The sequence below is a fragment of the Neovison vison genome, chromosome 8 (genome assembly GCF_020171115.1).
Source record: "Neovison vison isolate M4711 chromosome 8, ASM_NN_V1, whole genome shotgun sequence".
Classification (NCBI taxonomy): domain Eukaryota; kingdom Metazoa; phylum Chordata; class Mammalia; order Carnivora; family Mustelidae; genus Neogale; species Neogale vison.
The window spans coordinates 54,051,626-54,073,723 of NC_058098.1; the positions used below are offsets into that span (position 1 = coordinate 54,051,626).

At 44.2% G+C, this 22,098-nt stretch overlaps 1 protein-coding gene across 1 annotated transcript in view; it reads left to right on the plus strand.

The window, feature by feature from the left end:
- Window positions 1-686: 686 nt before the first annotated feature.
- Window positions 687-22,098, plus strand: part of SLC3A1 (solute carrier family 3 member 1) — a 31,347-nt gene continuing 9,935 nt past the window's right edge. The window contains exons 1-6 of the mRNA XM_044263627.1: window positions 687-1,160; window positions 5,134-5,313; window positions 5,434-5,588; window positions 9,135-9,260; window positions 18,747-18,866; window positions 20,792-20,916. Of these exons, the coding sequence (XP_044119562.1) occupies window positions 743-1,160; window positions 5,134-5,313; window positions 5,434-5,588; window positions 9,135-9,260; window positions 18,747-18,866; window positions 20,792-20,916 (1,124 nt within the window). The 5' untranslated portion in view covers window positions 687-742. The remainder of the gene's footprint in view (window positions 1,161-5,133; window positions 5,314-5,433; window positions 5,589-9,134; window positions 9,261-18,746; window positions 18,867-20,791; window positions 20,917-22,098) is intronic.

Sequence of the window (22,098 nt, forward strand, 5' to 3'; positions counted from 1 at the left end):
ATCTGCCTCTTTAACTATTTAAGTGCCCAGTTCTGAGGCATCAAGCACATTTACATTGTTGTGCAACTGTCACCACCATCCGTCTACAGAAATTGTTCATCCTCCCAAATGGAAGCGCTGTACTCAGTGAACAATGACTCCCATATCTCCCTTCCTCCTACTCTCTCTGTCCCCATGAATGAGTCTAGAGGCCTCATAGAAGTGGAATCATACACAATCTGTCCTTTTGTAACTGGCTTCTTTCACCGGGCATAGTGTCTTTAAGATTCATCCATGTTGTAACCCTCAACAGGATTTCCTTTTTATAGCTGAGTAATATTCCATTGTATGCACAGATCACATTTTGTCCATTCATCTCTTGATGGACACCTGGCTTGTTTCCACCCTTTGACTATTGTGAATAACGCTGCTGCGAACATCAGCGCACTCAACCGAGTAACATCTTAAATTGTGGTGGAACCCTGCCTCCTTTTTCAGTTTCTTCTCCTCCATGCCCCTGTCCCAATCCAGGGCTGACTCCCTCAGTGTTAGGACTGTAGCCACAACAGCCTCAAGGGCTGATATACAAAGAATTTTTTTAAACCCCTTTTACCTTTACCCTTTCTTGTTTGGCTGGACTTTGTCCAGCCAGGTTTATTTATAAACCACAAAAGCTCATTAACACCACCAAGCATTTCAGTCAGCCGCCTCTCCAGCTTTGTTACTGCAGGAAGGTACACTGAAGGGATCAGGCCAGTTGGACATGGCTGAGGATAAAGGCAAGAGAGACTCCATCGGGATGAGTCTGCGGGGATGCCGGACAAACAACGGGTTTGTGCAGAATGAAGACATCCTGGAGAAGGAGCTGGATCTGGGCAGCCCGCCAGACAGCGCAGTGGCCATTCTTGGCCCCGCCGAGCCTGCCCTGCAAGGCATCAGGCCGTACGCGGGCATGCCCAAGGAGGTGCTGTTCCAGTTCTCCGGCCAGGCCCGCTACCGGGTGCCCCGGGAGGTGCTCTTCTGGCTCACCGTGGCTTCTGTGCTCGTCCTCACTGTGGCCACCATAGCCATCATCGCCGTGTCGCCCAAGTGCCTGGACTGGTGGCAGGCAGGGCCCATATACCAGATCTACCCGAGGTCTTTCAAGGACAGTGATCAGGATGGGAATGGAGACCTGAGAGGTGGGTGCAGAGGCTGGATTGGGGTGGGGCTGGGATGAGGTTGCTTTATGGCTCTCAATCCTCAAAACCGAATTATGCCTGGCTTGTGTACTAAGCACATTCCGTTGTGACTGGTCACACTGAGTGTCTCCTTGTTTATGATACTTGAAAAGCCATTTAGCACAGCTTAGCAGTTCTTCGCAGGACGAAGGGCTGCTTACCGGAGGCCTTTGAGCCCCCATTGAGTTGTTTCGTTTATTGCCCACTAAGTACATATACTTAGCTAATCGATTTTCACTTCTGACATGGAGTAGACTTTCTCCTCGCTTGCTTCCTGCCTCTGTGCACCTTACAGTTCATTTCTTCAGAGTGACCATTTGGAATTGGTTTCCCAGTATATGTAGGACCTACTTTGGTAATCTGGCTGAGAGTTTATTAGTGAGTAAAGCATAAATAATGTAGAAAAAAATTAAGTCCTGTCTTTAAAAGGCATAGGCTGAGCCTTTAAAGATGAAATTGAAAAATGCATGAGTGGGGTGTGTTGGACATTACCTGACTTGAGGATTATTTAAAATAATATCCTACTAGTAAAAACAAAATGAAACACAAAGTAAAAAATTACTTTTTTAGAGTTACACTAATAATTTCCAAGTGAGAAAGAATAGAATAGAATATATTCTATTACAGATATATTCTAATATAGTATAGAATATCCTTATACTTTATGGATAGAATATCCTTATACTTTATTGCTCAAACCAGGACACTTTTTTTTTTTAAAGATTTTATTAAGTAATCTCCATACCCAAGGTGTGGCTCGAACCCACAACCCTGAGATCAAGTGTCACATAGGCTTCTGATGGAGCCACTCGGGTGCACCCAGAATACTTCTTTTTGTTGTTTTGTTTTTGGGGGTTGTTTTTGTTTTGGTTTAGGTTTTTAGAGAAGGAGGGGAGAAGCAGAGAGAGAGGGAGAGAGAAAATCCAAGCAGGCTCCAGGCCACGTGGGGCTTAATCTCACGACCCTGAGATCATGACCTGAGCTGAAATCAAAAGTCGGACACTTAACCGACTGAGCCACCCAGCCTACCCCCACCCCTCCAGGACACTTTTAAAAGTAAAATTTTGCCATACTGCACGCATAAACTGAAACTGTCCTGGGCAGCTTGGTTGACACAGTCACCCTAGTTCAGGGTAACGATAAAAAACAAAATAACATAAAATACTTAGTTTGAAAAAAATAAAACAATGATTTAATAGAGTGTGGGACCTGGGGATGAGCTTAATCTAACTTTAAAGTGTTAGAAATAGGAACTTAAATTTCTTTTTTGTATCTTCCTTGCATCTTCACCAATTGAAATATTATCTGTCCTTCAAGGTGCAGTTGAAACCCATTTTCTGCATTAATCTTTACTTCGCCTCCTGCTCAGAACATGCGCTCCCCTCCCCAGAGCTCCAGGAGGGCTCTGGACTGTTTCCAGTACCCTCTGATAGCGCTTTGTAAGCTATCTAGGTGTCTGCCCTTGCACACCCCCCATGCCGCCGTGACCTTTAGCACCTGTTGCCTACGTGTAGGAAATGCCTAGCAAAAGTGATGTTTTGACAGAATAGAGCTAAAACCCCCAAACCCAAAGATAAACTTACCCCTTCCTGCCCTCCCTTTGTAATCTTCTGATACAGCCCAAATTTTGGTGCATAGGGCAAGGTCTCATCAGCACCTACATTTGCTGTTTCTAGTAGCTTTGCCTGGAAGGACTAGCCTGCAATCAATAGGTCTTTGTTCTTGAGGTTGAGGGGATCTGCTTGTTACTGTTCGAAACTGTTCTGGGTTTCAGTTTGTGTTTTGGTGATTGCCTTCTGCCCCTGGAGTGGGGGCCTGGGATCCCTTGTTTACTTTGTGTCTGTCCAGACCCTTTATTTTTAACATCCTGTTCCTGTGGCCTATTCTTAAGATACATTGTATTGTTGTTCCAATTTAAATCAAAATCCTTCTGTTGGCTGAGAACAGTTTTGGAGGTGTCACAGACACCAATAATGGGGGAACTGAGGTACAGAGAGGACAAAAATAAGCAGCCAGTCCATAGGGGAAGAGCTCCCAAGCCAGGAATCAGAGGGCTTTGTGTTTTGGTCTCCGTGACCTCCAGCTTGCTGTGTGACCTACGGCAGGCTCTGATTATAAGAAGCCACATACAGGACCCACAGACAGTTACTGGAGATTGAATACTATACTCAAGTCTCTGATCTGCATTTAGGACTCTGAACCAGAGCCACACAAAAAACCACGCTATCTGCTAATTATCCTACAAGGTTCCAAGTACAAAGAGTTTCCTTCCCAAGTCTCTATATAGCCATATCTAGAATTCTATTCTGTATAAATTCTTGGCTTCAGTCTTGTCCAAAGGCTGAACCACACAGGTAATTTTAAATTCTTTAGGAGCCACATTCAAACAAGTAAAAAAGAGAAAGAGGAGAAATTCATTTTAATAATAATTTAATTTTTGAGGTGCCTGCCTGGTTCAGTCAGTAGAGCACACAGCTCTTGTCTTGGGGTTGTAAGTTCAAGCCCCACGTTGTGTGTAGAGATTACTTAAAGAGAATATCTTAAAAAAAAAAAAATCTAATTTTAATTTAAAATCCATCTTAATCACATTCATTTAAATTATTTGGCTTAAGCCAACATATCATTCCAACATACAACCAACATAAAAGTATTAATGTGATAGTTTACACTCTTATATTTTTCAGAATCCCGTAAGTGGTTTACACTCATAGCATATCTCAGGTCACACTGGTCACATTGCGAGTGCTCAACAATGGCCACACGAGGCACGGGGCTGTCCCGTTGGATGGTGCAGCCTAGACCACGCGTTACTCTTCTTTATTCCTTGGCCCTTAGCCCAGCACCCGGCCTAGATTAGGTGCTCAAAAACCATGTGTAGAATAAATTAATACTGTAGCCTGGTTTTATTTTTATTTTCTTTTTTAAGTCTTTATTTACTTATTTGACAGAGAGAGCAAGAGAGCACAAGCAGGGGGAGCAGCAGAGGGAGAGGGAGACACAGGCTCCCTGCTGAACAGGGAGCCCGATGTGGGACTTGATCCCAGGACCGTGGGATTATGACCTGAGCTGAAGGCAGACGCTTAACCCACTGAGCCGCCCAGGTGCCCCTTTTGTTTATTTTATTTTTTAAAATATTTTATTTATTTATTTGACAGAGATCACTAGTAGGCAGAGAGGCAAGCGGGGTGGGGGGCGGGGGCGGGAAGCAGGCTTCCTGCTGAGCAGAGAGCCCAATGTAGGACTGTATCCCAGGACCCCGAGATCATGACCTGAGCCAAAAGCAGAGGCTTAACCCACTGAGCCACCCAGGTGCCCTTATTTATTTATTTTTTTTAATTGATTTTTTTTAAAGTAGGCTCCATAGGTGCCCAGCACCGGACTTGAACTTACAAACCCCAAGATCAAGACCTGAGATGAGATCGGGAGTCAGATGCTTAACCAACAGAGCCACCCAGGTGCCCCTGTAGCCCTAGTTTTATTTATTTATCTTATTTTATTTAAAGATTTTGTTTATTTGTTTGACAGAGACAGCAAAAAAGAGAGGGAAAACAAGCAGGAGGAGTAGGAGTGGGAGAAGCAGGCTTCCTGCTGAGCAGGACCCTGGGATAGTGATCTGAGCTGAAGGCAGACGCTTAACAACTGATCCACCCAGGCACCCTAGCCTTAGTTTTAAATATAATATATGAACAATGCACACATAGATTTTTTAAAATGTTCTACATTTATGTTAAATGTCAAAGTTATTGCTAGAAGACGATTTGATGCTGCTTGTAGAGCTAGACCTTTCTATTTGAATTACACTCAAATTCAACAAAATTCCAAATATTTCTGTTTCAATATAAATACTTCAATTTTAGGCATGTTGGTTTTATTTTTAATCATTCAACTGAAGAAACCCAACTTTATTTTTCATGGCCTTAACTTTTTTCTTTAGGTATCCAAGAGAAACTGGACTACATTGCAAGTTTAAATATAAAAACGATTTGGATTACTTCATTCTATAAATCATCCCTTAAAGATTTCCGACACGGTGTTGAAGATTTCCGAGAAATTGATCCTATTTTTGGAACCATGAAAGATTTTGAGGATCTGGTTGCAGCCATACATGACAAAGGTAAACTGAGTGGCAGATGGGTGGGGAGGGGTGGTGGGGGTTAAAGTGTTTTTTTTTTCCTTAACTGATGTGTATTATTCTAAAATAATTTCTTCTTAACATTTGAAATACTTTCATTAGGTTTAAAATTAATAATCGATTTCATACCAAACCATACCAGTGATAAACATGCTTGGTTTCAACTGAGTCGGAATCGGATCGGGAAATACACGGACTATTATATCTGGCATGACTGTAGGCGTGACGGTGGCACAACCACACCACCCAACAACTGGGTAGGTACCAACTTGTCTGATGTACAAAGGGAACAGATTTTCAGTGATGAAACTGGTTATTTTAATAAGAAAAAAATTAATGAAGAAATTCTAAAGAAAAAAATTAATGGATATTGTTTTGCGCAAGAGGAAAGTTTTCCCAAAGAAATAGAACTAGACTACCCACGCCTCCTAATCATTTGGATTTGGACTTTTTATTTCATTGTAGAACAGATGTCCTGTAGCAAATTAAAACCTGTACTTCCTGTTAGCCTCTCCTTCCCTCACTTCCCACTCTGCCCAACTCAGACTCCATGTCCCATTAGGTCTGTAACTGTCTTGCTATTTATTCTCCAGACCCCTTTGCTTTTCTGATGTTGTGACTCCCCTGTCCAATAAAACCCTAGTCATAAATAAACTTGCCCATCCACTTTCTCTTCCCCTGCACCTTGGTATCTGGGCCTGTGGAGACCTCACACATTCACTGTCCCCACATGAACTGAGCCACCCCGTCGTCTTGGGAATTTCATTATTCAGCCCCCCCCCTTTCTCAAATATCCTACCTGCCATCTCCCCATCTTATCCTGCTCAGCAGCAAACTCTACTTCAAAGGGAGAGCAGAAGTCATCAAAGCTGCATCTATGTTCTTTTTTTTTTTTTAAAGATTTATTTATTTTAGAGAGAGAGAGAGACAGCAGGGGAGAGGAGTGGAGGGAGAGGGAGATAGAATCCCAAGCAGACTCTGCACCCAGTACAGAGCCTGATGCAAGACTTGATCTCATGACCCCAAGATCACAACCTGAGCCAAAACCAAAAGTCAGACGCTCAACTGACTGTGCCACCCAGGCTCCCCAACCTTGCCTCTCCTATACCCACCTTCTTCCTACTCACTTCTTCAATGGCAAAAGCCAGGTCGATCTTGTCTGGGGTTTCTAGACTTACCAATAAAAATCCGGGAAGCCCAATGACATCTGAATTTTAGATAAACAATGTGTAGTTTTTTAGTATAAAGTATTGCTTGGGACATACTTATACTAAAAATTAATGCATTGTTAACCTGAAATTCAGATTTAATTGTACGTCTTGTTTTTATCTGGCAACTCTACTCCTGCCTCAGGCCAGTCCCTCTGGTCGCCATCTCTCCTGCTTTCTGCAGAGCCTTTTGCCCTCGATCCTCTGATCTCTACTCTGCTGACCTTCTCCATAAACTAAGAGACTGGCTTCTAGGCATCAACTTTTAGATGAACCAAGGGCACTCAGAATTGACATGTATTGAGGCTGACAGTGTAGTCTTCTCCCCATCAACCTCTTATACCCCATTTGGATGAATAGTACTAGTATGCAGCCTGGTGAATAGCAATCCTGGCAGTGTTAGCTCCTTAATTTTTCTTTTCTCCAGTCTGCACGCTTGTTAATGATCATGATATTAGCAAACATTTACTGCCACACTTCCTATGTGCCAGGTTCTGGGCTAAGTGTGTCATATTCATCCATTTAACCTACCCTGCAGTCCTGTGAGTTAGGTTTTAGTTCCTGTTTTGCAGATGGGCAACAGTAAGCCCTGTGTCCTCGGTCACACAGGTAGTAAATGAGAGGGCTAATGACTGCACAGTCCAGCTGCACCATCTGCTTTTAAAAATTGCCACCTAGGGGGCGCCTGGGTGGCTCAGTGGGTTAAAGCCTCTGCCTTTGGCTCGGGTCGTGATTCCAGGTTCCTGGGATCAAGCCCCACATCGGGCTCTCTGCTCCTCGGGGAGCCTGCTTTCTCCTCTCTCTCTCTCTCTGCCTACTTGGGATCTCTGTTGGATAAATGAATGGAATCTTTAAAAAAAAAAAATTGCCACCCAGGGGCGCTTGGGTGGCTCGGTTGATTAAACATCCAGCTCTTGATTTAAGCTCAGGTCGTGATCTCAGGTTCATGGAGTCGAGCCCCATGATGGGCTCTGTGTTTAACAAGGAGTCTGCTTGTCCCTCTCCCTCTGCTCCTCCCCCTGCATGCTGTGTCTCTCTCAAATAAATAGATAAAAGCTTTATCTCTTCCCGATAGGACTGTAACAGCCTCCTCTTCTGGCATCCAGTTTTTCCATCCTTCTATCTGTTCTAACACTGTAGCTAACATTGTAGGGTTTTTTTTTTTCTTTTATAGCCTAATAGTTGATACATACAAAAAGTTGATACATACAAAAATAGTTGATACATACAAAAAGATATGTATTATGAGAGATGTATAAACACCCTGTGTATAGCCATACAATGGAATACTACTCAGCCATAAAAGGAATGAACTATTTTTTTCCAAAGATTTTTATTTATTTACTTGAGAGAGAGATTGAGCACAAGCAGAAGGAGCAGGAAAGGGAGAAGCAGACTCCCTGCCCAGCGCAGAGCCTGATGCAGGGCTCGCTCCCAGGACCCTGGGACCCTGCCCTGAGCTGAAGGCAGATGCTTAATGACTGAGCCACCCAGGCGCCCCCCAGATGTTCTGTTTAACAAGAAATGAACAAAAGTCCAAGCTAGATCCCTGAGGAATGGTCACATGGAAGGAGCCCAGGTGACTGAAAAGGATTCAAGAGTCAAGCTCTGGAGTCCCAGATGGGAGCACTCCTCGAAAGAGGAGATCAGCCCCCAGGTCAAACTCGGCTGGGCACCAACACTAGAAGTTGCCAGATTTCTTTTATTCCTGAGAGCTAGTTGAGTTTTTAAGTGGATGGTTCTAATAATTTTCTGAGATATAATTTAAATATTCTCTCTGTGGGGATTCAAACTCCAAGAATCTGGATGGCTCAGTCAGTTAAGCATCCGCCTTCAGCTCAGGTCATGATCCCAGGATCTTGGGATTGAGTCCCGCATCAGGCTCTCTGCTCAACAGGAAGCTTCCTTCTCCCTCTGCCCCTCCCCCTGCTTGTGTTCCCTCTCTTGCTGTGTGTCTCTCAGTCAAATAAATAAAAAAACAAACTCCGAGGGGCACCTGGGTGGCTCAGTGGGTTAAAGCCTCTGCTCAGGTCATGATCTCAGGGTCCTGGGATCAAGCTCTGCATGGGGCTCTCTGCTCAGATGGGAGCCTGCTTCCCTTCCTCTCTCTCTGCCTACCTCTCTGCCTACTTGTGATCTCTGTCTGTCAAATAAGTAAATAAAATATTTAAAACAAAACAAAACAAAACAAAAACCCCTCTAAGACCGGTGGAATGTGTCTTTCTCCCCAAATGACCATCATTTGCATCACTTCACAAACAGGAGTTCTGAGCCTGGATAGAAGGTTCAAGAAAATATGCTAGAAATGTGGGCTCTTTAATTTGGCCTATTCTGCATTTGAGAGCATTGGTTTTCCATTCTGCTTGTCATGAACAGCTTCTACTCTACAAATCTATCCCAACCACATTTGTGCGGCACTAGGCCAGCAGGTGGCATTTTAAGGAATTGATTTATCCAGTGTTCTCCCTAGAAGGAAAACTCAGAGGATTTGTGCTCTCAGCCTGCATAGGACCAGGGGTGGTAATGATCATTTCTTTTTGGGCAGTGCCATTATATGAATACTAAGTAAGTGACTTGCTGGTTTTTGTTTGCTAGTTAAGTGTATACGGAAACTCCAGTTGGCACTTTGACGAAGTACGAAACCAGTGTTATTTCCACCAGTTTTTGAAAGAGCAACCTGATTTAAATTTCCACAATCTTGACGTTCAAGAAGAAATAAAAGTGAGTACAGATACCCACGCAGTCTTCTCCATTGCATGGGCGTTGAAGTGGTTATTTGACACACTTGATGTTGAACAGTAAGTGTTCAGGCAAATCCAAGTATTGTGAGTAAATTCTGTGATTATGGAGTCTGATGCAAATATAGATGTGGTGGTGGTGGTTTTTTCCTCCCTCTCACCCAGAACAGGTTACAGAGGTTGGAGGCCGAAATAACTGGTACCTTCGCCCCGAGGTGCCCCTCTGCCTGGGACATTGAGCCGATGTAGTGAGGTAGGCAGAGTGTGGACTCTGGGGTCTGAACCTACACCTGGACCCAGCCCCACTGCTGGCTATGGTGGGCCCCCAAATGATGTATTTAGCTTTTCTGTGTCTCTGATCCCTCATCTATGAAACATGGCTGATGGCAGTACTTGTCTCCTGGGCTCCTTGAAAGAGTAGAGGAGATAACCCATGCGCAGCCCTTCTGTATTCACTCAGTAAATATTCACTTACTGTCTGCTTTGTGCCATGTCCTGTTCTCAGCACTGGGAATGCAGCAGTGAATTAAAGAAGCCGTGCTCTCAAGGAATTCCTTGTAAACTGAGAGGAAGGCAGACAATTAGCAACTAAATATAGAACATGTCAGGTTATCCCTCAGGGGAAGGAACATCAGAGTGCCCGGCAGAAGTTGGTTTGGAGACCTCCGTATGTTGAGGTCCTGTTTGGACAAAGACCCGAAGTTTGAAGGGGAGCCCTGTGGAGATTTGGGGGAAGAGAATTTCAGGCAGAAGGAAAAGCCTGTGCAAAGATCCTGAGGTGAAAGTGTGCTTGGTGTGTTTCAGAAATGACCTGGAGGCGGGTGCAGATGGTTGCCAGATAGAGCCAATACACATGCAAGACTCCAAGGCAATTTTCATTTCAGATAAACAATGAACAACATGCCATTTGGGACCTCCTTCTACGAAAATGTTACTTGTTGCTCATCTGAAATGAAAAGTTAGCTGGGTGTCCCATGTTTTATCTGGCAAGCCTACCAGAGCACTGGAGTGACAAGAGGGAATGTTAGGGGCTGAGATCCCCAAAGTGGGGTGGAGGTAATCCCGCAGGGCTTGCATGCTGAGCTGCTGAAGCTCCCTCTGCTGCCCCTCATGGGACATTTCCTGTCAGCTCGCACCGGTGGCAGCTCTAACAATACCCCACCAGGAATTCATGATAAGTGTCAGCTGTGTTGTCCTTGCTGCTATGGCGACAGTGGGCAGGAATTTAGGTTAGTTGAACTGTCTTGGAACCCTTTTGAAAATCAGTTGGCCATAAATGTAAGGATGTGGTTCTGGACTCAGTTTTGCTCTGTTGAACTATAGGTCTGTTCTTCTGCCAAAAGCACAGTGTTTGGATGAGTGTAGCTTTATAGGAAGTTTTAAAGTTGGAAGTATGAGTCCTACTTTATTCTTTTCCTTCAAGACTGTTTGGCTATTTTGGGTACTTGTATTTCTCTCTGTTTCACCCATCTCTGTCGCCCTTGACCCGCAAGGACGACAAGAAGCCCCGGTTCAGATGTATCTTCTCTCTCTTTATTTCCGCAAGTCTACACACTTATATACGTTTACATGACCAATCAGCGAGCAGGGTGACCAATAAGGGGCCAAGCAATGGGGAGATCCAATGAGAGTCCTGTTACTATGCTGATTAAATTTGAAACAGCCAATGACTATGTCCTCCTTTAGGCGAGCTTCACCAGAACGTTCGTTGTTTACTTGCAGCGTATTTTGCTGGCAGTGAGCCAAGCGCCATCTTGTAATGGCGGGGATTTTCCCGGCCGGAGGCGGTCCCCGACACATCTCCTATCCACCTCCCCTTCGGCAACCACCAGTTTGTTCTCTGTATTTAAATTTCTGTTTTATGTTTATTTGTTTTGTTTCTTAGATTCCACATATAAGGGAAATTAGGTGGTATTTGTCTTTCTTTGGCTTACCTATTTCATTTTATTTATTTATTTATTTTTAAAGATTTTATTTATTTAATTGACAGACAGAGATCACAAGCAAGCAGAGAGGCAGGCAGAGAGAGGAGGAAGCATGCTCCCTGCCGAGCAGAGAGCCTGATGTGGGGCTCGATCCCAGGACCCCGGGATCATGACCTGAGCCGAAGGCAGAGGCTTTAACCCACTGAGCCACCCAGGCGCCTCCCTATTTCATTTTATAATACCCATAGGTCCCATATAATACCCATAATACCCAGAGCATAGTACCCACTAGGTCCATCCATACCATGCAAATGGCAAGATCACATTATTTTTTATGGGTGAGTGTGTGTGTGTGTTTGTGTGCGCGCGTGCGCGTACGCACACCACATCTTTATTGATTCATCTTTTGATGGACACTTGGGCTGCTTTTCTATCTTGGCTGTTGAATAATGCTGTAATAAACATAGAGATGCATGTATCTTTTTGATGGTACTTTCATTTTCTCTGGGCAAATATCCAGTAGTGGAATTACTGGATCATCTATAGTCCATATGAATTTTAGGACCAGCTTGTCAGTTTCTGCAAAGAAGCCCACTGCTGGGATTTGAGTAGGGATTGCCTTGAATCTGGGCATCAATTTGTGGGGGGGAGTATTGCCATTTTAACAATATTAAGTCTTCTGATCCAGGAACGGAATGTCTTTTTGTTTGTTTAGGTCTTTAATTTCTTTCAACACTGCTGTAGTTTCCAGTGTACAAGGCTTGGATGTCCTTTGTTAAATGTATTCCTGTAGACTCCTTAGTTTTAAGGCTGTTTTTACTATACATGTTTGATGTTTCCCAGAATTTAGATGAATTGCTTTGGGATCTGTTCTAGAAGTAGGCACCAAGTCAGGGCAGCCTTGTCCCATTGGGGTTGGGGAGTGGTGAAAGGGGACAGACACAGCTACTAACTAGGGGTTAGTTTTAAACATCTTTGGTGGAGTTTGGACTCTTTTCTCCATCACCAAAGATCATTTACACACCCCGACCTGCACCTTCTCCCCAACCTGCCCTCACACACTTCTTGGGTGTTTACTTTGTGCCAAGTGCTCTATCTGGATCATCTCATTCAATGATCAGACCAAACCGAACTTAGGAGATAGCCGGACCATTTTACAGAGAAGGAAGCTGAGGCTTGAAGAGGGAAAGGCACCCACCTGGGGAGTGACAGAGCAGGATTCAAACCTAGAGTCCATGCTCTTCCCCACAATGCTACTTCTGACTTGAGGCCAAGCTGGTTCTGTCTCTCTGCTTCACTTTTCCTACACAGTCTTTTCAAGGGGATTCAGTTGGAAATTCATAAATGTGAGTGTAGTCCAGTGGATTTGTCCAGGCTCCTGGTGGCGACAGGGATGGATGGTCTGAAGATGTTCAGACAAGTGTGGTCAACGTTGACAAAATGTGCCAGCCAGTGCATTAATTATTATTTTTTTTTTACTAATCCAGCTGTTCCCTTGCAGGCCTCCAGGCAGTGGAGTGTGTGAACAGGAGCCTTATTTACTAGTCTCAACAGGATGAGAGTCCTCTTGGGATGAATCATTCCTGCTCCCAGTTAAAGATTGGACATTTTTGCAAGGCTGGTATAAATTTGGGATTAGCTGTAGATAAGAAAGGCAGAGAAGCTCTAAGGGAAGGCTCTTTGCTCCTGGGGAGCAAAAGGGAAGGCTTTTTAGCATGAAGGGAACTTTCCGACACCCATCTATCCCCCAGTAGCTCTTCCGACACCCATCTATCCCCCAGTAGCTCTTATCTCTGCAGGAGAGCTAAGCAGGTTAATAATTTGCAACTCACAGAGTTTGTGGTGGGGGGAGGCATTTGGATGACTCCTGTTTGCGTTCCAGCTTGCAGTCCTGGAGACATCTGGCTCCCGCTCCCATCAATTTTCAGATTATTGGCATAGCGGGAGGCTGGCATTCAGGGGACACAAGGCACAGAGCGCCCTCCTCTCTGTACTCCCCCTTGCGCTGGCCTTCAGGGGACTTGGCTCTGCCCTGAATCTCTCCGGCTTAAGTGCGTTTACCTAGCGAAGTCTAGAATCCTTCTTGGAGAAGATGGGGGCTTAGGTTTGTAGAGTGTTTCGTAGTCACTCTTGTTTTTACTTGCCCTCAAATCCTTTATTTGACAAATGAAGGAACTGAGAGGAGAAATGACCCATTGGGTTAGCAGCAGAGCAGGGAAAAGACTGTAGAGAGCCCAGGCCTCTGCCTGAACTGTGTCGGTATGACCCTGATCCCACCAGGTGGAAATGTTGAGCCCTGAGTGTGCGATCCTGGGAGTTAGCATGTTTGTGGCAGCTGGGGACAGGGAGCCCCGAGGGCTCCCCTACCCTCTACCCCTCTGGTTTAAGATGGAACCTTGACTGCAAATGTCAGCTCTGCTCCTACCGAGCATGGTGTCGGCAGCTCCATCCAAAATTAAATGGACTCATACCTGCATAATAAACCAGCTTTATGCTTGCAGATAATACCTGGGCCATTACTGTACCTCCTCTATGCCAGGCACTTGGGTATAAATCCTTAACTCATTGAACAGTGTGTATTCAGTAATGCCAGGGGTAGGATGTTTGGTCAGCTAGACACACGCTGTAGCCTTCTTAAGGCTTCTATCCCAAGGCGGGAGGGAGACAATGAAACTGGCAATTACAGTGAGGTGTACTGAGTGGTGGTGATTGTAGGAGGTAGGAGTACATAGGGCAGGCAGCTAACCTGGACGTGAATGGGAGAGAGCAGGGAAAGCTTTCAGAGGGTGTAGTGATACCTAAGAGATGATTGGGCTGAGCCAGGTGAAGAGGCTGGGTGGAGGGTTTCAAGCAGAGGGAGGGCATGGATCAGGAACATTGGAGGTGCTTGGAGTCGTCCCATATGGCTGGGACATGGTATATGGAGAGAGAGCTGGCTCAATGAGACTAGAGGGGGATGAGGCAAGGTGAGGAGTTGGCTTTACAGGGTCTTAGGGAAATCATTTTCCATTTGCGTTTTGGAAGTCAATGACTTTGCAGAAGGGGTTTGAGTGGGGCAGGTTTGGAGGAGAAAGCAGAGGAAATGGGTAGGGGTGCCAGACAGTACTAATTCTGACGCCACTACTTACTAACTCTATGACCTTGATCGAGGTACTTCATCTCCCTGTGCCGCAGATCCCTCCTTAGTAAAATAGGGACAGTAATGGCACATACATTGTAGGGTTGACTGGGGAGATGTGTTTTATTTTACTCTAAGATTTTATTGTTTGAGAGAGAACATGAGCGGGGGTGGGGGTTGGGGCAGAGGGAGAGGGACAGGCAGACCCCGTGCTAATCAGGGAGCCTGACACAGGGCTCCATCCTAGGACCCTGAGATCATGACCTGAGCTGGTCAGATGCTTGACTGACTGAGCCATCTAGGCGCCCTGGGGTAAGTGTTTTAACCTCTATAAGCCATATAGGTCATTGTGTCCCTTGTTATTTGAATGCTTGTTAAATAATCAATACGTGGGTAGATAAATGAGTAAATACTGTCATGAAATGGAGCATAAGAGCCCCCAAAGAGTGCTAATATTTAAAGGGCTGCAGAGTAGACAGAGAAGAGTGGCAAATGAGGAGCAGGTATCTTGAAGCCAAGTGATATGTGTTTTTCTGGAAGATGAGTTTGGTCAGCAGTGTCAAACACTGCAGAGAGATCAGGTTATATAAAGACCCACATGTGGGGCGCTTGGGTGGCTCAGTGGGTTAAAGCCTCTGCCTTTGGCTCAGGTCATGATCCCAAGGTCCTGGGATCTAGCCCCGCACCAGGCTCTCTGCTCAGCAGGGAGCCTCCCTCCTCTCTCTCTGTCTGCCTCTCTGCCTCCTTGAGATCTCTGTCTCTCTCTTTCTCTCTGTGTCAAATAAATAAATAAAATCTTTAAAAAAAAAAAAAAAGATTCTCTCTTGGAAAAAAAAAAAAAGACCCACATGTGAATGGACTCTAGCAGCAATACCTTTAGTCCAGGGTGGGTTGGTGAGGTTGTGCAGCTGATGCACAGTGGGGAGATGGGACGGTATCTGCAAGGGGCAGAATCCTGAGCTCTTGATCCTTCCATCATACCCTGCTCCTGGAGGAGAGAGCCAACAATTTTACTAAGATTTCTGAACAGCTGTAGAGTCTGTTTTCTTTCCATTGCTTATAAACAGAGGATGTAGTTTTCCTTCCTTTTTTTTTTTTTTTTTAAGATTTATTTATTTATTTATTTGACAGAGAGAGAGAGAGAGAGAGAGGTCACAAGTAGGCAGAGAGGCAGACAGAGAGAGAGAGGGGGAAGCAGGCTCCCTGCTGAGCAGAGAGCCCAATGCGGGCCTCGGGCCTCGATCCCAGGACCCTGAGATCATGACCTGAGCTGAAGGCAGAGGCTTAACCCACTGAGCCACCCAGGCGCCCTAGTTTTCCTTCTGTACTTCTAAAGTATCCTACACTTTCTTCTTCCTCCTCAAGATGGATGCCATGGGGTTATGTCAGTTTCAAGACGATGTCTTATACATACCACATGTAAGAGCAGAGCTTTTCTATTTCCCAAACTAAGCTTTTCAGGCAAATGAGCCCAGTAACTTCACAAGGAAAGGTTTGCCTCAATTGTGAACTTGGATATTAGTAATGTTTAATTGATTGCTTTTTTTACTCAGAGCACTGAGTTAAGGAGAAAAGAATGGAAAGGTGCCCAGTAGAAAAATGGGGACTCTGTGATGTCATGGGAGTGCTACAGGAATTGGGGACACAATGTACTGTCCCAGGAGTCCCATGGCGCCTTGGTGGGTCACCCAGACCTGGCGGAACTAGGCTCTGTGCCCATTTCCACACCCAGCACCCTGGGAGAGCTTAACTGGAGTAAAGAGAGGGTTAACGATTAAGATCTGGAGCTCCCTTTTCTCACCTAGTTGGGAGAATAAATAGCACAAAGCAAATTATTTTTCAAGAGCAAATTTTGAATTATCTGTCATTTACAATGACTCTCAATAACCATCCAGCTTTTTCTGTTTTATCTCCTTAAACAATGACAGTATCTCTTACTGGACTAAAGTGGAAAACCCCTGCTGGGGCCCGAAACCTTTGCTGGGATACACATTTCTCATTTTTTATGGCTGGGTCAATGGTTAGCAAGGCTAACTATTCCCAAAGAGGATACCACAAAGAAAGCAGATTCCCCTCCACCCCCATCCCTCGTAGGAAATCAGTGCTCCAAAGCTTAATGTTTACAACAGCGTGGCGTTTAATGTTTCCCCACATTTTTGTCAGAGGTGGCTTGGGTAGATTACAGCTATTTGTGTCGTTTCCCGTCCCGCCCCCAACTGTCCACCTCCAGCGTTCCCTCAAGTCTAGCGCCACCTGGGGGTGGACGCGGGTTGTGTGGGGTCCGAAGTTTGTGAAAATTTGGGACCTTCTTAAAACAGTGTAAAATTAGAGTGTTTATTTAGAATGGAGAAGAAGGTAGGTAGGAAGGGGCCCAAGTAAGTGAGGGGTCCTGAAGCTTAAAGCTTGTTAGCTTCACGCTGAACTGACCCCTGGGGCCACTGAGACCATTCTCAGGGTAGAACACATTAAGGGGCATGTTAATATCTGTTGACTTCTCTCTCCACCTTGAACACTTTGCTCTCACTTCCTGCCATCCTGCTGCACTCACCTCAAGGGCAAATCCTGCTATTTCACCTTTTCTGTACTACCATGTTCCTCTCCTTTAAAGCTTTATCTACCTGTAACTTAAATATTTTTGCATTACTATTTGATATCTACTTGGGGATTCTAAATAAATTCAGGAGACGTAGGGCCAGGTCTGTTGTATTTTGCTCATGGCTGTAGGGCTTAGCTAAGTGCCTGGCCCATAACTGGAACACAAATACCAAATGAATGAAAGTATTTGGTAAGAGTAAGATGATAGTGAGAACAAATTTGTGGGTTTTGTGTGGCTAGAGCCATCTTACCGTTATTTGGTTCAGTTGTGTCCATGCTAAGATTGTAAACAGTTTGCTCTTTGATTGGAAAATCATTTTCAAGCTTTGTTATTTAAAAATGTCACCTTAAAGGGACCTGACTTCAGCAGTGCTAACCCTTGCATGTAGCCTGTAAGGAACTCTTGAGACCCTTGAATGGCAGCACTCTGGAGACCCCATATTCACATGTAGATACAAGAAAGACTTCAAAGGAAACGTGTGATTTGGGGGATAGTCTTCATTTGGGAGCTTTGCGTCTGTTGCCCCCTATAAATTTGGTACTTGAACTAGTACTTTGAATTGTGGACCGTGTGTTCTAATGTGGTATGTTCCTGTAAAACCTTCCATTCGGCAAAGGATGAGCTAAGCAAAGTCAGGAGAGCCACTGTTCCTTTGCAGAAGGGCAGCTTGTAGTTGATGCTCCAGTAAGGGCCAAGCTAGGAGGGGTGGGGAGCTGAGACCTAAGCCCTTCGGCTCTCCAAGGCCACTTGGTCCTCCACCTGCCCTGATATATAGGCCAAGTCAGTCTCTGCCTCTGTGCTTGGCCATCCTGTCCTACAAACAGTCCAGAATGTTCTTTGTAATCTTACTCCCTGAAAAAACTCCCACTGGTCAAAGTAGAACTAGCTCTTCGTTCTCCGGGTATGTCTGCTCATGTTAAATTTATTCTTCTTGGAGCTCTAACACCCTGCAAAGGAATCTCCTTTCATGATGTTGAGCTACATACACCCCACCCTGCATTATTAGGTAACTTGCTCCTGTCCCCAATTATTCTGTAGATGCCCTGAAGCCCTGCCCTGAAGCCAGGGAACATGTACTTTTAGTGTCCCAGCAGTATCACAACATGTTGGACTAACTTGGGCTTGATACTGTGTACTTTCACTAAGGACCTGGGTGCTATGTCAAAGGCAAGGGAAACAAATGAAAACTGCAGTCTTTCCTTCTAGAATCTCCCAGTCTGGTGGAAGAACCCCTCATGACCTGATGCTTAGCTGGTTATTTTCTCTGTTTGGAGTGACCTTTAAGGAACTGGGGGTAAGGGGAGAGAGATATGTTCCCAGTTTCTCCTGAGTCCTTTCATTGTGGCTTCATTCCTTTTTTTTAAAGATTTTATTTATTTATTTGACAGAGAGAGATCACAAGCAGGCAGAGGCAGGCAGAGAGAGAGAGAGGAGGAAACAGGCTCCCTGCTGAGCAGAGAGCCCGATGCGGGACTCGATCCCAGGACCCTGAGATCATGACCTGAGCCGAAGGCAGCGGCTTAACCCACTGAGCCACCCAGGCGACCCGGCTTCATTCCTTTTGAGTGATTGTTTAAGCTTTGTAAATGTGCTCATAGCATAGTTACCAAGGTAACATTCTGGATTCAAAGTTGAGGGAAGTATGGGGATCCCAAGTTCGTTATATTAAGACACTGCTATGCCTAACAGGTAAAAACATACTGTGTGAGGGCTGTGCTTGCTCTGTATGTGGATTTGGATGTTTTATGATGGGAAGACATTACAGACACACACTTTTATTAAACATTACGATGATAATGTAACCAAAGGATTTTGCTTCTTTATATTTAGGAAATTATACAGTTCTGGCTCAAAAAGGGTGTTGATGGCTTTAGTTTCGATGCTGTTAAATTTCTTCTAGAAGCAGAGCATCTGAGAGATGAAGCCCAAGTGAATAAGGCTCAAATACCGGTAATGTTAAAACATTATGTTCCCCCCTTTCTGAAAAATGTCGTCTGTGTTTTCTTTTTTAGCATGAGACACCAATGACCAGAGATGATAATGTAGTTAAATTTATTAATATATGCATCTGAATTTAAAGCATAGTTTTTTTTGTTTGTTTTTTTGTTTTTTTAAGTAAATTCCACATCCAGCATGGGGCTGCACTGACAGCATGTGCTTTCAATCTTCAGGAAGTACAAGAGTTTCAAATCCATATGCCTAGATGTTTCCATCCATTGGTTCCCTCTGGTATAGGGCATCCTTGAGGAGTACTTTGGTGACAAGGGTTCTGAGGGCTGGACACTGGACTCTGCCAACAGCTATAACTACTCACTGTGATTTTACCATCTCATTCAAGCTACAGTGAGGAGGCCTATTAATTCCTCAGATGCTTCTGTAGTCGTTAAAGGACACACAAAAGGGAATAAACACTCGCTGAGTATCTACTGTATGCTGTGTGTTAGGACAGTCCCTTCAACTCTTGCAGCAGCTCATGAGAGACATTTCATGATCCTCATTAGGAAATCTTAGAGAAGTTAATTTTTCAAGGGTGGCAGAGATGATAAATAGAATTGCAAACCAAGCATATCTCACTACAGAGTCTGGGCTTTGTGGTTCCACACCAGTGGCTCTCACCTTTCCCCCATGTCACGCATGAGAACCAGGACGCCACTGTGCTCTTCTGACCACCACTCTACAGACACTCTATGTTCAATGGAAAAGTAGACAGGAGTCCTAAAATGGGTTTCAAAATAATGGATTTGTAGATTTACACAATGGAATAGTATACATCAGTCAAAATAAATGAATTACAGTGACACACAATATGGGTGAATATTAGCTATATAATGTTTAGTGAAAAAAACCTTAAATAATTATAGCATGATGCCCTTCTTATAAAATAAAATGAAATCGTTGTTATTACCAAGTATCTAGCTTCTGTCCTGAGTAATAGACTTATGGGTCATCTCATTAAACCCAGTCAGTTAACCAAAGAAAAGCTGGCAGTGCAGGGACTAGTTATGAGAGCATGTCATGAACCAAAGGCTGTTTTTTGTGGGGTAGGTAAAGCACATGATTTCCGATATAAAAAATGAAGAAAAAAAAAATAGAGCTGGAAAGTGTTTTATTAGTTAGTCCCAAAGAGACGCACTTATCTTTGGAGAAGAAATCTCAAAGTAACCTTGCTAATTATGATGAAATGTAAGAAAGGCATATGTTTCCAGTTATGAATAGAACAATAAGTTTTGTGTGGCATTCAAGAAAAAAACTAAAGAAAAAGTTATTTCAGGTAGAGAGCTAAGATTCCAAAAACTTTAGATCTAGCAAGTTCATTTACTAAAAAGGGGTCCACTGAATGAACGGCAATGCAGGTTTACACTGTCTAGTCTGTCCATGTCCCAACCCAGTAGAGCCTTGGCTTGACTTGGATTCTAGATTACTGTAACCCTAGGAAGACACAGAATGCGTATCAGGAATAATTACTGAAACCCTGGCAAAGTGGTTCTTTACCACTTCTAACCTTTATTCTTACTATTACACTTTGGACAGAAATTTTGTGAGCAGATCAAGCATAGATGTAACAGTGAGTTCTATATATTTGCTTTGCTTTTAGTTGCAGCATTTAGGAGAATTAAATGGGAGAGGATTCTGCTAAATAGACTATTGGTAGTTAATGGTCAGATGTTCAGTAAAGTTTGTTTACTAGATTTACAGTTGATAATAGTCATGAATGTTATTCTCCAGTCACAAAACCCAGTGAAAGTCTTAGGATCATCTTTCAGGTTGTATGCCTTGGCCTGAGCCCTTTGAAGAGACAGTCTATATTCGCATAAAGCCAGCTATGGACATCTGACATGGGAAACGATAGCAGCTATGCTTTTCTGTCTCCAAAGGACACGGTGACACATTACTGGGAGCTGTACCACGACTTCACAACCACGCAAGTGGGAATGCATGACATTGTCCGGAGCTTCCGGCAAACAATGGACCAGTACAGCAGGGAGCCTGGGAGATACAGGTAATCACAAGACACACTTCTGTTCTTCAAAGGCGTAGGGTGTGACCTGAAGTTAATCCTTCACAGCTAGGCCTTCTCAAGAGGTTTAAGCTATTTAACAACCCCCCATGACTACAGTGTATTACAATTTGGTTATGCAGGGGCCTAGTATATTCTTTTGTGTTGCTTAACTTTGATTTCCAGTTTCCTCTTTTGTAAAATAATGCCCATCTCAGTACTTATTTCACAGGAATTTTGTGAAAATCACTCAAAAGGTAGCATATAATCTAAATGTTAGCAGTAAGTATTCTCTTTTTTAAAAAAAGATTTTATTTTTTTATGTGACAGAGAGAGATCACAAGTAGGCAGAGAGGCAGGCAGAGTGAGAGAGACACGCAGGCTCCCGAGCAGAGAGCCAGAGGCAGGGCTCTATCCCAGGACCCTGAGACCATCACCTGAGCTGAAGGCAGAGGCTTAACCCACTGAGCCACCCAGGCACCCAAGTGGTCTCTTTTTATCATTACTATTTGGTCTATTAGTGTCCAGGATACAGTATAAATTCAAATGTTTCAGCTAAGCTGCTAGTAGGTCACAACGGTTTGCTAACACAGCTTTGGAATCTGATGGACCTAAAGCAGCATTCTGTGTAACAGCTGTGTGACCCTGGACTGGTTTGCTGACAAAAGTACCATTTTCTCATCATTGAAAAAGTGACAGCAACACTGCATCAGGGTTTTGTGAGAGTGCATGAAATAATGTAGATGAAACACTTAAAACCGGGACTAACACATAATAACACTCAATAAATCTATATGTATACAGATCACCCAATAGCATGAACAGAAATAAATTTCTCCTCCTTAAAGTAGGTCCTCTGATTGCTATCTCCATTCTATAGATGAGGAAACGGAGACTCCAAGCTGTGGGACTCCGGTCACACAGATAGTAATGGCAGGAATGGGACTGGAACTGAAACACCTGGGCTCTAGATACTGTGCACTTGCACTTACCTCAAACATGTAAAGCCAGCACTGATGTGGGTCACTGAGGCTAATGTGTCTTTCCCTGACAGTGTTTGCTTTTAAGTAAGCTCTACACCCAATGTGGGGCTTGAACTCATGACCCTGAGATCAAGAGTCATGTGCTCTACCAACTGAGCCAGCCAGGCGCCCCTAGAGTGCACCCCAATAATAAAGTGAGACT